General features: G+C 32.0%; 1 protein-coding gene across 7 annotated transcripts in view; it reads right to left on the bottom strand.

Moving 5' to 3' along the window:
* Positions 1–15,670, bottom strand: part of ARHGEF7 (Rho guanine nucleotide exchange factor 7) — a 333,485-nt gene that overhangs the window by 46,530 nt on the left and 271,285 nt on the right. For all 7 annotated transcript variants that reach the window (XM_051984209.1, XM_051984207.1, XM_051984208.1 and 4 more), the window contains 6 exons: positions 15,053–15,191; positions 13,344–13,403; positions 11,048–11,194; positions 7,740–7,826; positions 1,864–1,942; positions 1,548–1,687 (listed from right to left, as the gene is read on the bottom strand). In XM_051984209.1, coding sequence (XP_051840169.1) covers positions 1,548–1,687; positions 1,864–1,942; positions 7,740–7,826; positions 11,048–11,194; positions 13,344–13,403; positions 15,053–15,191 — 652 coding nt within the window. The remainder of the gene's footprint in view (positions 1–1,547; positions 1,688–1,863; positions 1,943–7,739; positions 7,827–11,047; positions 11,195–13,343; positions 13,404–15,052; positions 15,192–15,670) is intronic.

Genomic DNA, 15,670 nt, shown 5'->3' with positions numbered 1-15,670 from the left:
TAAGATGTCTTTCCTCTACACATACATATATGCAGGACTTGATTTTATGCATCTCTTATAAACGTATCTTGTTCTAATCAATATAGAGATTTGTATACAAATTCTCTCTTACTGGTCTGTAACATCATGGGGGATATCTTTTTCATCTTTTTATACCCCATAGTGGCTGGAACCACTTAATATATGTCTAATGGTTGACCTGCCATTGAATAAAAAAAAGGGATGGAAGAACCATTTGATGCCAAGGTCTAGGTTGAAATGCAATTTCACTTGCTATAACTGTTTTTCAGGTTTACTAGTAGGCCATTATTGAAGACTGTGAGTTAGAAGGAGCCTTTATTTTCAGTGTTTTAAAATATTCCAACACTAAAACAAGAAATTCTATTTCAAAGAATAATGGGAGATCTCTTTAGTATGTTTTAAAAGATGGAGCAGTTAGGATGGCAGAGCCATTCAAGTCAGAATGTTAGCTACAGCAAATGAACAGTAACTTTATCCTCCAAATTTCTGACAGAAATAAAAAGCATAATAATGAGCTGGCATAATGAAACTGCTATCAGTTGTTATGTTGTAATGGTCTTTCTTTGGCAACCAGTTTAGATTCAGAGTAAAGGGATGAAAGAAAAGATTGACATGACAAAGTCTTAATATGACATTGCAATAAAGTCTACACATCTTAAATAACTTCAAAAAAGATCACAGTTGATTTCAAATCAGCATTAAAAATGGAGATAATAATAGCACCTACTTCAAAAGTATCAGGGTAAGGATAAAATGAGTTCATTTTTGTAAAAAAAATTTTAAACCTTAATGTGTTATGTGTCAGCTCTAATTTCAAAAGGATTTCCTCATTCTTTTAAGATTGTGGATGAAAAATGATCTATCCTAAAATATAAATATGAAATAAAATTTAAATGAATAAAAAAATGAAAATCCTGAAACTTTAATGTTTACCTAAAATAACATACTATTATAACAACCTAAGGTTAATAAATGTTTTGTTTTGTTTTTAAAATGAGAGCAACTGAAAAAGCAGTCTCATGTACAGAAGAATAAAAATACATTTAGATTAAATGAATCATCTGAATTTTCCCCCACATTACAAAGATATCTCCATTAAAAAAAAAAAAGTATTATGAAATATATTTAGGCAAGCACTTTCAAAATTGATCTTTTGACTGGAGGCTTTTAAAAACAGTTTCATGATAGTTTAACTTATATTTGTTGTTGTTGTTTTTTTTAAAGAGGTAGATATCTTTCTAAGAAAATCTGTTTCCTAACCAAGCTTTACTGTACCATACATCTGTGCCCATAAATACATCATGTGATTGTCTCACAAGACTGATGAATGGTTCAGACTGCCAAAACAGTGTGAAGCAAATCTGTGCAGAGAAACAAATATTTTAAGTTAAGTTAAAGAAATTAAGCTATCTGATTCCTATTTCTGAAAACATAGATATTACAATGCTGAATGGTGTATGATAACTCAATCAAAAGTCTAAGCTTTTTGAAATGGGGAAAATGCACACTACAGAATGAATCCTTACAGTATGAGATGGCACAGAATGAGGCTTAATAGTGGGATTTCCAATAGTTGTGACTTTAGTTTGCTTCTGCAGATGATCCACCCATTCATGAAGATCCTGCTGATTGTTGCATGATACTAATATCCTCTCAATCATACTTCCTGGAATCAGAGAGAAAACAACAGTTTGAACAGGAAAAGTAGATACTAGACACACAGATACCTTTTATACTAGAGTTAACTTTTAATTTCTAAAAATAACATAAGTAAATTAAATGATGTTAGATTTCCTTACCCAGATGAAAACTGGTATTCACAAAATATTTTATTTACATCACCTGCTATTTCAAATGAATTTTTATGGTTTTCACTGTCTTCCAGCTTTGTGATTGTCGTTCCTGTCATTGGTAACTTTCCCTAGAAAAGATATTCATCAAAGGAATTAGTGCTTTTACATCACAGAAAGTTCTGCTTCATTGGTTCACTCTTGGTCAGTCCTATGATTTCATCTATTCTTCTATATACAGGCCTCTCAGATGGAAATTCCTCCCACTGATGTAAGGAAGCAGCACATCTATCAAAATCTCAAACAACTTAGAGAGCTGCCTGAGGCACTGAGAAGCTATGTGACATATTTGTGGTTACACAGTTAGTATGTGTCAGAGCTAGATTTCAACAGAGGTCTTACTGATTACAGAGCCTGGTTTGTAGGCACTATGGCATTAACAGATATTGTTTTATGAATAAATATGAGTATGTTAAGAGATATCATAGTAATACCCCACTGCTGACTGAGATAAGATTTTTTTCCTTATACTGTATGCATGTGCACACCCACGTAAAATCTGTTTTCAAAAAGGAAAACATAATTGTATAATCTAGTCTTCTCACAGATGTAAAAAGAGTTTTGCCACACCATGATCAAGCAAAATAAAAATAAGTATTTTAAAGACTGAAAAGATAAAAGAAAAAAAAATTACACATGATTAGAAAAACAAGAGCATGTGACAGGTTTTTCATGTGTTGTGTGAAAAGGAAGACTCAAAGTTTTTATCTTACAAGACCATCTGCCATAAATAAATCTGGAAGATATTCTGAAGGCAATCATAAATGTAAGGTGAAGTGTAAGGACAAGAATGGGAGACAGTAATGATTATGTGCATAAGAACATAGATCCTGGACTCTGATGTAAACTGAAGATAAGGAAATGTGAAAACCATAGGAATTAAGTAACTCCAATCAAAATGAAAATAGGAATATGAGCTGAATACAGCACAAGGCCCAAAGGATGGAAATAAAGAAAAACTTAAGCTTCTGAAAAAAATGACAAGAGAACTAAATAGTAAGGAAATAAAAGGTATTGGATACAGAGATGATTTTTTTAAAAAATATATTTAGCAGTGAAGGGAGACTAGCAATTCCATGAGTCAGAAAGGTTGGGAGGGAAGTTTTCTGTTTTGTTTTTTTCTGGGGTGTGTTTTATTTTTTTATTTTTTGGGGGGGTTGGTTAGTTAGTTTGGGAGACCTGAAAATCAAGTATCGGAAAATGGCAAGGAACTATTTTAAATGTATATGGGAAAGGAATAGTTGCAGGAGCAGAGTCCCAGGGGAGATAAAGAGAAGGAAGGGGAAAGCATAAAACGAATATCAAAACAAAATAGACTAGTTAATTTAAATGATCCCTTCAATTTTGCACAAGAACACTGGTAATAATGAGAATCAGTGAGTGAACCAAAGAAACATGAAAAAAAAATAAGGAAGGGAAAACATAAGGTAAAAACCAGTATTACTTAAGAAGACAGGAAAAGTAGATGATTAGGGCATGAATTAATATTTTTAAAAGAAGAGTAATGGCAACAAGTATGTCTGTAATTAAAAGATACTAAAGTACACTTGCTTAGCTCTATATGAAAAAAATGTCCAAACTCAAGACAGAATCAAAAACAAGGGTTAAAAGATTCATAAAAAAGAAGAAAGATAGTTAGCTAGGTCAATTGTACAGCCAAAATGGTAATTTGTTTCCAAAGCATCCCTGACAGTCACCTTGCTTCTGTTTTAAAATCCTCAGTGATACAGAACACATTTCCTCATGGAGCAACCATTCTATGGGTAGACAACTTTAACTGAAAGAAAGTCCTATAGAACATAGAGCCTATGTAAGATCACACAGAGGATGTTTAAAACTCTCTCTCTCTCTCTCTCTCTCTCTTCTCTCTATCTCTTTCTCTCTGTGTGTGTGTGTCTGTGTGTGTGTGTGTGTATTTAACATTTTGTATATTCTAAGTCCTTCTCAGGCATTCTCCCTTGTTTTTATGTGAATAATGAAAATGGGTAGCAGACATAACTACACTATTAAGAAGCCTGTGAAGAAAACATCCTAAATTATAGTAGGAAAAGAGTAATGAATATCTCATTAATCTTAGACTGACACAAATAGTGGCAATATATTGGAACAACAGAAAACTACAATTGGATTACACTTGTAACTTTGATAGTTTAATAAACAATATAATCTCAAAATTGTGATCTTCTGCTCTCTATGTTTTTACTTACACTATTTTTCTGACTTTGAAAGGCCTTCTAACTCTTCTTTATTTATCCAACTCTAAGCCTCCTTTGAGGCCCAGATGATGAGTCGCCTCCTTGAGAATCCTGGGCCACAATGATGTCTCTTTTTTTTTTTAAACTTGACAGCATTTACTGCTAAGGCTACATATTTTGGCATTTAATGATATAGAAAAAACTTGAGTATGTGCCATGCCACTTCACTTTTAGATTAACCACAGAAGTTAATACAATACTGAAATGAAATTCAATCTTTACAATATATGAGGTGATAATGCTAAATATTTAAGATATAAATATGCAAATCAAATGGGCAAACAGGCATCAATTAAGAAGTCACTGCTATCCAAATTAGAATTACAAGATAAATGACAGGCAAGAAAATCAAAAAGATTTCAGGAAACAGCAGAAATCTATTTTATAATCTCTTTGACAAGTAGTCATTTAGCCATTTTTTTAAAGACTTCATTGAATACATCTCCAACCAGCCTCAAACTATCACTGAAAATTCCATAAAATAAATCCTTTATCTATTTTTCATTTTGTCTTTTTATCCACAACAACCAATAAGTACCAGAAATACAGTAAAAACTTAATAAACTTAATAAATGCTAGTTGGATTAGACTGCATTTCTATTCTGTTGAATAACCCAGCTAGAGTAAAGAAAATCAGCCATCAGTTTCTACTGCAAAAAGAAAAATAAAACTACTGTCCAGACTTATAAACCTTATAGTACATACTTGCCTTCCCTTACAAGTCAGCCCTGTAAAGAACAGAAAACAACTTCAGCACAGGGTCCATAATCATATAAGTCATTTATATCTCCCATTGCACCTGGCAGAGTCTGTTTCCTACCAAAAAGACGTCCTGTATCATCTCTATTTTTCCAGATTAAGTCTTCTGATTTCAAAGTTTTTTCTGTCACTTTCTTTCTCTTACCTAAGGGAGCTTCTATATATAGTGTACATTTTTGGTAACTCCCACATTGAAGTGGCTACTTTGGTATTATGCAATTCATCAGCATTCAAAACAGGAAAAAGTAAAAATAAAGGAAGATATATCAGAAAGTAGAGTTAGAAAAATGTAGTTGAAGAAATAACTTTTATTCTTTTGGAAAAATTATAAATCACAGCAGAAATGTCTATAAATGTCAGTAAAGAAAGACTACTGTACTTGAAAATCAGGGAGAGATAAAAAAGGAAGATAATGGATAAAAAGTTCTAATAAATTTATACTTCAAGAAGCTAATTTTTGGGAAAGAATCAAGCAGGATGAATGAAGAATAAACAGAGAAATTACATTAAAAAATTCAAGTTTTCTCCCTTACAAATTATTTTATAAATAACAACCAAATAATCTTTTAAAAAGGTAAGGAAGGCAGACAAATGAGTGTTACTAACCTACTGTACAGGTATTAAAAAAAAAAGACTAAAAAGAGTTGAAAAGAGAGCTTTATAATGTCAATTCTTTAATAAAAAAGATTAAAATTATATAATTACTAAAAGACTTCAATGAGGAAAAAATTAAAGAAACAAATTAAAAATTGAAAGAAGAAAGCTAGGGTATAACTGAATAATGCATATGGATGTTAGAAGAGTTGGAGTTTATGAAAATGGGGAGAAAAAAAAGGTGAAGATCATATACAAATAACACAGTAATATCCATTTCTTTCGGCTATTTGGCCTATCTTTGAGAATACAGAAATATGTCTCACCCAAAAGGCTTAAGAGCAGCCAAAATTGATGATACAAAATCCAAGGACTGAAGTTCATGCGTTTAAATGGTAGTCTCCACAAATTTCCCTCTAAATACCTATTTTTATTTCAAAGACGATTCTAACAAGCACATCTGTCTGATTTCCAAATGCACAATACCACAATAGCATAATATAAGTCAAGAAGCTCTACTACAGAAAGATGTAGTGACAGTATCAAGGACTAATAACTGACAACAAGGCAAGAATCAGTCATTCCTGATATGAGATGAATGTAATTGTCCAGCTCTGTTTTCCTAGTGTTTAACATCATGTGTTCAATCAATTAGCATTCAGTAAACAACTACTATGTGCCAGGCCTATGAAAAGGATACAAAGAAAAATAACAGAAGTCTCTACTATCAAAGAGCTCACAATCGATTGGAAAAACAACATGGATACATGTAAGTATGTAAGTATAAAAAATCCTGTATATGATAAGAACTGGACATCTGATTTCCCTAGTACAGGGAAGCTCAAATTAAAAAACAACTTCTAACAATAGAGGCTGGTATCTTCTTTGCAAGTCCCAGTTTTAGGGAATTGCCACAGGCACTGAGGAGTTAAGTGACTTGTCTGAGGACATATAGCGCCAGTTAGTGTCAGAACTGAATTAAAACCCAAGTCTTTTTGGCTTTAATAATCAGAAGATTACAGGATCATAGATTTAAGAAAGGGATCTTAAAGTCCATTGCATATAACCTTTTCACTTTACAGACAAGGAAACAGCCTCAGTAGCATTAAGTGGTCATATAGTTAACAAATGTCTGAACTGGATTGAATCCGAATCTTCCTGATTCTTAGACCAGTAACCTTATTTGTTACATTATGCAATTTTTTGCATATTCAAAGGAGAGAAAAGGTAGTCTGGAAGGAAGGGTGGTACTAACCAATAGATAAGGAAAACAGAAACTACTTCTCATGAAAAAAATACTAGAGTTGTCTTCTTAAGGACTTGAGGCATTCATGAAGCAGATGTAAGGAAAGTACATTTTAGGCATAGAGGCATGGAGCCAAAAGCCAGAGTGCCACAGAGGAGGAACACCAAATGGGGCCAGTTTTGTTGGCTAATAGCTTCATAAATGTTGGGTGAATTGAAATAGTTTAAAATGATAACATATTTACAAAGCTGTTGGTTTTTACCAACAAAGGAACAAGTGACTCCTACTAAATTTTTTAAAAATGAAAGTTTTTTTTTTTAAAGGAATTGTTGTTATTCTGTAAAACAGAGCTGCAAATTGTGAAAAATTTAAAAATCTTTAAAAAAAAAAAAAAAGAAAGAAAGAAAAGAAAAGAAACAAGTCAATAAAAGCCAAATTGGGCAACTATCCTTGAAGTTCTGCCTGGTTACTGGTCCAGATAGTAAACAGTGAAAGGAAAAGTTATTAGCATCTTTAACTGGAGATAAACAAAGGAAAGCATTATATGAGAACAAAAGAGAAATAAGATAACCTATCAACAGATAGCAAATTAGTACAGCCAATACCTTCTCCAAGTTACCATCTTCTCCTTTAATCCAGTTCTCCATCAATTCAAGGAGATCAATTAAAACAATTATAAATTAAAAACCAAAAATCTCATTCACTAAACTAGCCAAATATTTATTTTGATTTGCTGACCATTTGTAAGATTTTTTGAAATTCACAATTTTTATTTATTTCCCTCTACTTTACTTATAATTAACACTTTCTGTGTATATACAGAAAAACTTGAAAATATGAGGACATCTCAGTACAAAAACAAACTTCATACGTGAACTATATTTGTCCTCTAGAAAAAAGGCATGCTTAGCTACCATATGCAAAAGCATTTTACAGATTATTATAAAATTCTGAAGACAGCAATTGACAAGGTTCCAATTAACAATGGACTTTGTTTTTAAAAATCTGCCTTACCTGATAGATAAAACCACTCATCCTAGGACTGGCAGACAACATTAATAAAATATTAGGGAAGAGGAGAAGATATCTTTCATTTTTTTCCTTAAAAAAAAAAAAAAAGATTACACATACACATGCTGCAAATTGTAATATAGTGATTCTTACTTCAAACATCATATAAAATCATATGTGACTGTCTTTCATCAAAGTGCAGCTATTAACTTTAGCTAAATAAGGATAGTAGATTCTGCATATTTTTGTTGAGTCATTTAAGTTGTGTCCAACTCCTCATAACCCCATTTTGGAGTTTTCTTGGTAAAGATAACAGAATGGCTTGCCACTTTCTTTTCTAGCTCATTTTACAGATGAGGAACTCAAGCAAACTGGGTTAAGTGACTTCATCAGGATCACACAGCTTAATAAATGAGGCTGATTCCAACTCTTGAAGATAAGTATTCCTGATTCCCAGACCAATGTTCTACCATTAGCTGCCCAGATCCTGCACTGCATTTTTGATAAGGAACATAGGCTTTAATTTCTTAATAGTATAATTTGCCCATATGTATCTGATATGATACTTTAAAAGATAGTCTATCATTGTATTTGCCTTTAGATTTAACATGATCAAAATCTTAAGAAACTTAAATTTAATTTTTTTGAGTAAGAGGACAGGAGCTAGCTCTCTGCTAGATTCGAAAGTTGGATAAAATACATGTTTAAAACAAAATATTTTTTTAAACTTGTTATGAGTAAGTCTTAATACATTTCCTATGCAGATAATACTATATTATCTTATAGGTAAGAATTCTATTTTCATATGCTTCATTAAGTCAAACTAATTTGTTTGAAGGGCTTGAAAACGTTTCATGTTCTTTTTAAACAACAGTGCTTAGTTTAACAAAAGTCAAAGTCTATGATGAAAGACAAATTCAAATGGAAATACAAACACTAAGACCATGATATAAGGTAATACTTCAAATCCTTGTACTATTTCCTAATTACTAAGAAGAAAAAAAGGTATGAAAAAAATTTTAAGCACTAACAGGAAAGAAGTCCTTAAATCAGCATGAAACAGTACATACCATTAATTATCAAGGTGTTAAAATGTCTCTATTTGCTGCTAATTGACATTTTTGTCTAGTTTATTAATGAAAAGAAAAACATATTGTAATATAACAACTATTTGTAATCTTCTAAAAATTAACATGTACCAAAAAAAAAAGATTACTACCCTAGAGTATTTAATTTTGAAAATGGTAATTAATTCATCATTAAAATAAACATCTTAACTGTGGTAATTACTTTATCATCAAATGGAACAACACTTCAAAACAGAGATTAACTAGATTAATTAACTGGTTAAGAATGTGGATGTCACTGTGTACTTATACAACTAAGCTAAATTATCACTAGACAATGATGTCACAAAGTAACTAAACTAATTCACAAACCAAATATATGTCAAAACTATTACATCTATTGTAAATGTCAACTAAGAATATAAGAACACTGGTCCAAATTATCCAAAAGAACAAATAATGCTAATGTCTTTCAAATGCATTTTTGTGCATTGCAAGAGGTCATATTTAAATAGGTTATAGCATCACCTCTCAGGATGACTGATAAGTTTTGATCTAAGTTTAATTCTTCTTTCTGTCTTTAAATTTATTGGTTAACTCTTTAACACATTACTGGAGTGTATAAGGTTTCACTTGGTTTTGTTTCTGTTCATTTGTTTTGTAGAGGGATGTATACTCTTATTTTAAAACTATTATTTAAAATGTCTTGTTCAGTAGCTGAGTGACTATAATAAAGGAATCCCACACCATTCCTTGCCATTCCTGCTGAGCTAGTCTGTACAAAAGGAAGAGGGTATAACAAGGATTTAATATAAGCAAAGGAAAAAAACAAGAAAACTCCCAATCTTTGCTCTCAATTTCCTTAAAGAAAGCTTGAAGAATTTAAAAAATTACTAGTGATAATCCGTAAGTGTACAATTGAAGGCACAAGTTGAGAGTTGATTGTGCTAGCATTCAAAATTGACATAACATTTTCTTAATCAAAGTGGAATAACTAAAAAAGGAAAACTTTTTATTGTAGGTCAGTTTAATAAATAGTGGGCTCTGACTTCTGAATAATTTAGGAGAATGGTGTCAGGCTAAAATAGAAGTGAATCCCCACAAGATATTTATTGACTTAGAACATGACAAATTAACATATGTCTACACTGTATGGTATTTTTATTTATTTTGTTAACCATTTATCAATTATATTTTAATCTGATTTGCAGAGCATTCCAGAATTTAATAGACAAGTTTGACATCTCTGGTTTAGAAAACAGATCATCCAATGCTATATAGATATGTCCATAGGATCAAATATTTAGAACTGGAAGGAATTTTGAAGGTTACCTAATCTGATCTCTTCTAGAAAAGGATTGAGGTTCAGAGAGGCAAAGGGACTTACCCAAAGTCACATAGGTGATAAGGAATGGAGGGGGAATTTAACCCAAGTTCTTTCATTTCTAAATCCAGCAGTAATATCCAAATAGCATACTTATAAATATATATACACATATACATTGTTAAAAAATCTAGTGAGTATAGATATAGATATAGATTACCCAAAGTAACAGTCTTGAGAATAGTATTTTTAAAGAAGTAGCATGCTTTGGAGAATAGTGAACTAAACTTGAGAAAACACTGAATTCAAATAACTGTCCAGATAAGACTAGAGGGCAGAGAACATTTGATCTGATACCACACTCTCTGCGTAAAAATTTGTCACTAAGAAATGATATAAGGGATTTGAGTTCAATTTTTTTTTTTTTAGTGAACATGAAGCAAACATTTCTCGAAGTCATCTTCCATAGCTTTTTATTTATATGTGAACTTTTACCCCCTACTTATCTATCCTTTGCTTCTTTGATGAAGAAACAATCAAATAAAAGATAGAAACAGGAGACTGACCTATGGGTTAATGACTTTTCCTTATCTGCTATTTCAAAGCATAAAATATCACATATGTAAGCATCAAAAATTAATTGCCTCTGAAATACTGATCACCATTCATGGCTATTACCAAGCATGCAGAAACACATTAATATGAAATATTGACACTATTTAACTGAGAGCACAAATGTGCTGTGAAAACGGACACTTCAACAATTTAGGCTGAATAGTTCTGAGTGATCAAAACAAATAAAAAAACAATATTGTATTTAGAAACTTTCCATCCAGGTAGTCTTTTTATATAACTGTAACAATTCATCTTTCAAAAGACTTAATAGCAATAATACTTTACGAACCCCTTAACCACCTCACCTCATTTCCTGCACACTGAATCATGACCTGAGACATGTATATGACATTGCCCAAGGTTTTAATATCATCTCCCTCCCAGCAGCGAATCGCTTCTGTCAGAATCTGGAGTTCAAGTTCTTTCCTTTTTCGTACTTCTTGACATTGTGCCTAAAGAAAAAGTAAAACATATGCACTAATAAAGAAGTTTAAAATTAATATAAAAAAACCAAGAATGCCACTGGGGCAGTTCCCCACTGCCAAATAAACCTAACATAAAATTAAACACACACACACACAGCACATACATGTACATGTGTGCTGTGCAGTGTGGATTTTGTGGGCATGTGTGTGCATATGTGCATTATATGAATATGCCCATAATGCGGTGTAAAGATCAGAACAACATATTATATCAAGATAATGTTTGTCTTAGGAATGTAATAACTATTTTACCTTCTATTCCCAGAGAAAACAAAGCTATATTTAAGGGCTCAAGGAATCAAGAGACTTCCCAAACACTACACTAAAATGTATTACCCATTTTAGTCACATGAAGTCACATTATCAATTTCTTTAATTTTTATGTTAGCTGAACTCGAAGTTCCATAAATCCAAGGGATCTTTCCTCTTTTTCATTTTTTTGTGATTTTCCAATGCTTGGCACTTTAGGTGCTCAGTATATACTTGCTAAGATTTTATATATGAAATAATATCCCAAATAAATGAAAATTATGCCTTTTTTTTGTAAACTGGCAGATAGACCGAATAAGACTATAAGAAAAATATACATCTTGCTAATTTCAATAAATAAAAACCTAGTTTCAAAATAACTAGCCTAAATCTATTAGGGTTTGGATTCACACCAGAAAACTTTCCTATATTAATACATCTCAGTTTTCTCATTAAAATATCTAAAAAATGCTGGGTTCCAAAAGGCAATTCCAAAAAAGTGCAAAGCCTGGCAGGTCCTATTCCAAGTTAGAAAAAGCTTAGAACATGGGCCTAGAAAATGGGCTACACAACTATAATCCAAGCCTAACAAAATCTGCAGAACACTAGCTACTAAAAGATGAACTTTTGGGTCATTACTTACAAAAACTAACTACCATGGGATAGAGAAAATCTGTCTGGAAGACAGCTTATGAAAAACAAATTTTCACCTTTACATGCATATATCTTACCAAATACTTCACTATTATTAGCCCATTAAATGTTTATCCTACATAAAAAAGGGATATACAGATTACACAGCTTTTAATTTATTTACAAATAAATGTCTTACTTCGTAGATCCTTTGTAGTTTATTTAGATATGTATAACAATTAAAATTATTTGTTCACTCAAAGTTGTTTTAAAAACAATATTGTTACTGGATACAAAGTTCTCTTAGTTCTGCTTATTTCACTCTTCATTATTTCATGAAGTCTTTCCACATTTTTCTAAGATCACTGAGCTGATTTATTTAGCCATACCTCAACTGATCTGCATCCCTCCAATTTCCAGTTCTTTACCATTACAAAGAGAGATGCTATAAGTATTTTAGCACATATAGGTTCTTTTCCTTTTTTCCTAGTCACCTTGGGAAACAGAGTCAAAGAGTATAGGCAGTTTAATAATTCTTTATGCATAATTCCAAAATGGCTCTCCAAAACTAGATCAGTTCACAATTCCAACAGTGAATTAGTGGCCCAGTTTTTCCACATCCCCTCTAACATGTCACTTTTCCCTTCTATAATTTTAGTCAATCTAATAGGTATAAAACGACATCTCAAAGTTGTTTTAGTTTGCATTTCTCTAATCAGTACTGATTTAAAGCATTTTTTTCACATGACTATAAATCATTTTTATTTCTTCCTTTAAAAACTGCCTGTTCATATCCTTTCACCATTTATCAACTGGAGAATGACTCATATTCTTATAGATTTGACAGTTCTTTATATATTTGATTTATGAGAACTTTATCTGAGCATCTATCTATAAATTTAAAAAAAATCTATCTGATTTTGCACACACACACACACACACCACACACACACACACACATATGCACATACACCCATACACACACACACACACACACAACACACACACACACACACCATTATAATGGTAGCCGTCTTGGAAAGGAGGCTGGAATAGGGAGAAAAAAAATTACATTATAACTTTATTATACATTATACATAAGGAATAGTCAGCTTTACAGAATAGATATGCATTAAGTCCAATAATTTTTTTTCCTAGTCTACTATATTATGGAAATACTTGTTTTCTTAAGTTCAGAGTAAAATAAATAAAATTTTTAAAATAATTCACTTACAGAAAGATTTTTGAAGGCTGTCATAGATTTTTGAATATCTTGCCGATCTGGATGATAATCCTTAGTGTAACAAAAGAAAACAAGATTGTTGTTAATCTTGATAAAAGAAAAAACTTCTTAAGAATGTATTATTGCTATAGATTTGCCAGAACTTATAAAAATGTAATTCTTTTTCAAGGTATTCCTTTGTTCTCACTACTATAATAAATGTCACTTTTTCAGTCTAGGAAGAAAAAATAGACAAGGGATCTCATGCCTCATATATGAATACAAAGGACTCAAAACTAACTAAACACAAGTAATTTGAAGAAGAAATGTGAAAAATTAATTTACTGGCCCTTCTTGCGAAAGCCCTCAATAACATGCCAATAAGAAAAATTATTAACCCACCATATTCAGGTGTTGTTAATGTCTTTTTTTTTTCTTCAGCTGTCCAACAAAATAAGCTCTTTTAGAAATTACTTTGGCATTTATGTATAATAGTTATATTTCCAAATAAAATGTAGCTTCAGCTTTAGCAATGATACTATCTGGAAAAGGTAAAAGTTTCTGAAATGCCAATATGTTAATGTTTTGGAGGGAATTGAGAATTATCTGTTTTAATACAGTCAAAGAAACACAATTGAATGGAACCATTTCATGGATAAAGAGGTTGAGACCTGGCTCAAAGTCACAGAGGTATTAAATAGTAAATCGAATCTGAGTTCTCTGATGACAGAACCATAATTCTGTCCACTGCAAGAAGCATGGTCAAAGAGCAGTTCATCTGGAAAAGATCTGGGAGTTGTAGTGGATTTGAAGTTAAAGATGTCAACAATGTAGTATAACAGTCAGAAGTTAATGTTATCTTAAGCTGCCTTTTAAAAGGCATAATGTCAGGGAATAAGGAAGCAACAGCTCTACTTTACTCTAGTCCTGGTCAGACCACAGGAATTTGTGTTTCATTCTGGGTATCACATTTTAGAAAGTTTGTAGAGGAGGGTAACCAGGATGGATCTAGAGCTCATGCCCTATGAAGATCAGCTGAAATTAAAAAGAGATATTTATCCTAGACAAGAAAAACTTAGGGAGACATGTGATAAATGTTTTCAGGTATTTTAAGGACTACTGCATGAGATAGGGATTGAATTTCTTTTTGCTTGACTCCATAGGACTAAACTAGAAGCAATGAGCAGAAGTTGCAAAGTGGCAAATTCAGGCTTGAAATTGTACATGTGCATGTTTGTGTATGTATCTAAACACACACATATATGAAAATATAAAATTTGCACTATCTAGAGATATACTTGAGTTACCCCTCTGTGGAAGTCTTTAAACAAAAACTGGATGACCTCTTGTGAAATATAATATGGGGGAAATATGAATCAGACAAGGACCCCTGCCCAAAAAAAAAAAAAAAAAAAAAAACTTCCCTTCCAAATCTGATTGGGGGAGGGGGAAGAAGAGGATATTGATTATCTCAAAATACCAAAAGTAAAATAGATTTTTCTGTTAAAAACTATCTTGAGTCACAGAGAAATTTTTAGTTGGTTCTGAAATGTGTAGTGAGTTTTGGTTATAATGCATATCCTGCAAGCTACTTGAGCTGAGGAGCCCAATCACTTAGTCTCTAGGCCCATATAGTGATTCACCCAAGTCCCAAAAACATAGGTAGTAATCCTGCATATAATAGGTATTGAAGAAATTAATGTAAAGGGGGAAAATGGTACCTCCATATGTCTTTCAAGTTCTTTGAGTAATGTAGGATATTTATCCAGGCGCATAAAAGGTTTGCTGAGGCCTGTGGTCAACACAAGAATCCCAGGACTGTTGGCGCCTTTCATCTCCATAAATTCTCCCAAATCCTCACTGAACAAACAAAGGATTAATAGAAAAGAATTTTCTTGTTAGGGGTAAAAAATAAAGCAAAATTACAGTAACTGCTAGGCTATTTACACATCCTTAATTATGTCAGAAATTAATGAAGAACACAAAGATATAGAATAACAATTGCTTTTATCAGTGCTACAAATAAGAATAAGAACAAAAAGCAAACTATCTTTCCCCACAGTAGGAAAAGCTCATCAAGGTAGGGCTCAGAAAGCTTAACTCCAATCCACTCTCCACTAAAGATACTATGATCCTGAGGCAATCTTTTAGGGTCTCAATTTCCTCAGGTTAGGCTAAATCATTTCTCAGAATTTTTCCTAAGAAAAATATTTTAACATAAGTGAACTTGTACATCCTCTAATCAGAGAAAAAAAAAAAAACTTAAATATCATGAACAAATGTCCACTAAATGTCTTCCTTGAAATATGCTTCAAAAATATGACTGTAACTCAAAAACT

Source organism: Antechinus flavipes, chromosome 3 (genome assembly GCF_016432865.1).
Source record: "Antechinus flavipes isolate AdamAnt ecotype Samford, QLD, Australia chromosome 3, AdamAnt_v2, whole genome shotgun sequence".
Taxonomy (NCBI): Eukaryota; Metazoa; Chordata; class Mammalia; order Dasyuromorphia; family Dasyuridae; genus Antechinus; species Antechinus flavipes.
The sequence above is the reverse complement of the archived record's forward strand: the minus strand, read 5'-3'. Positions and strand labels throughout refer to the sequence as shown.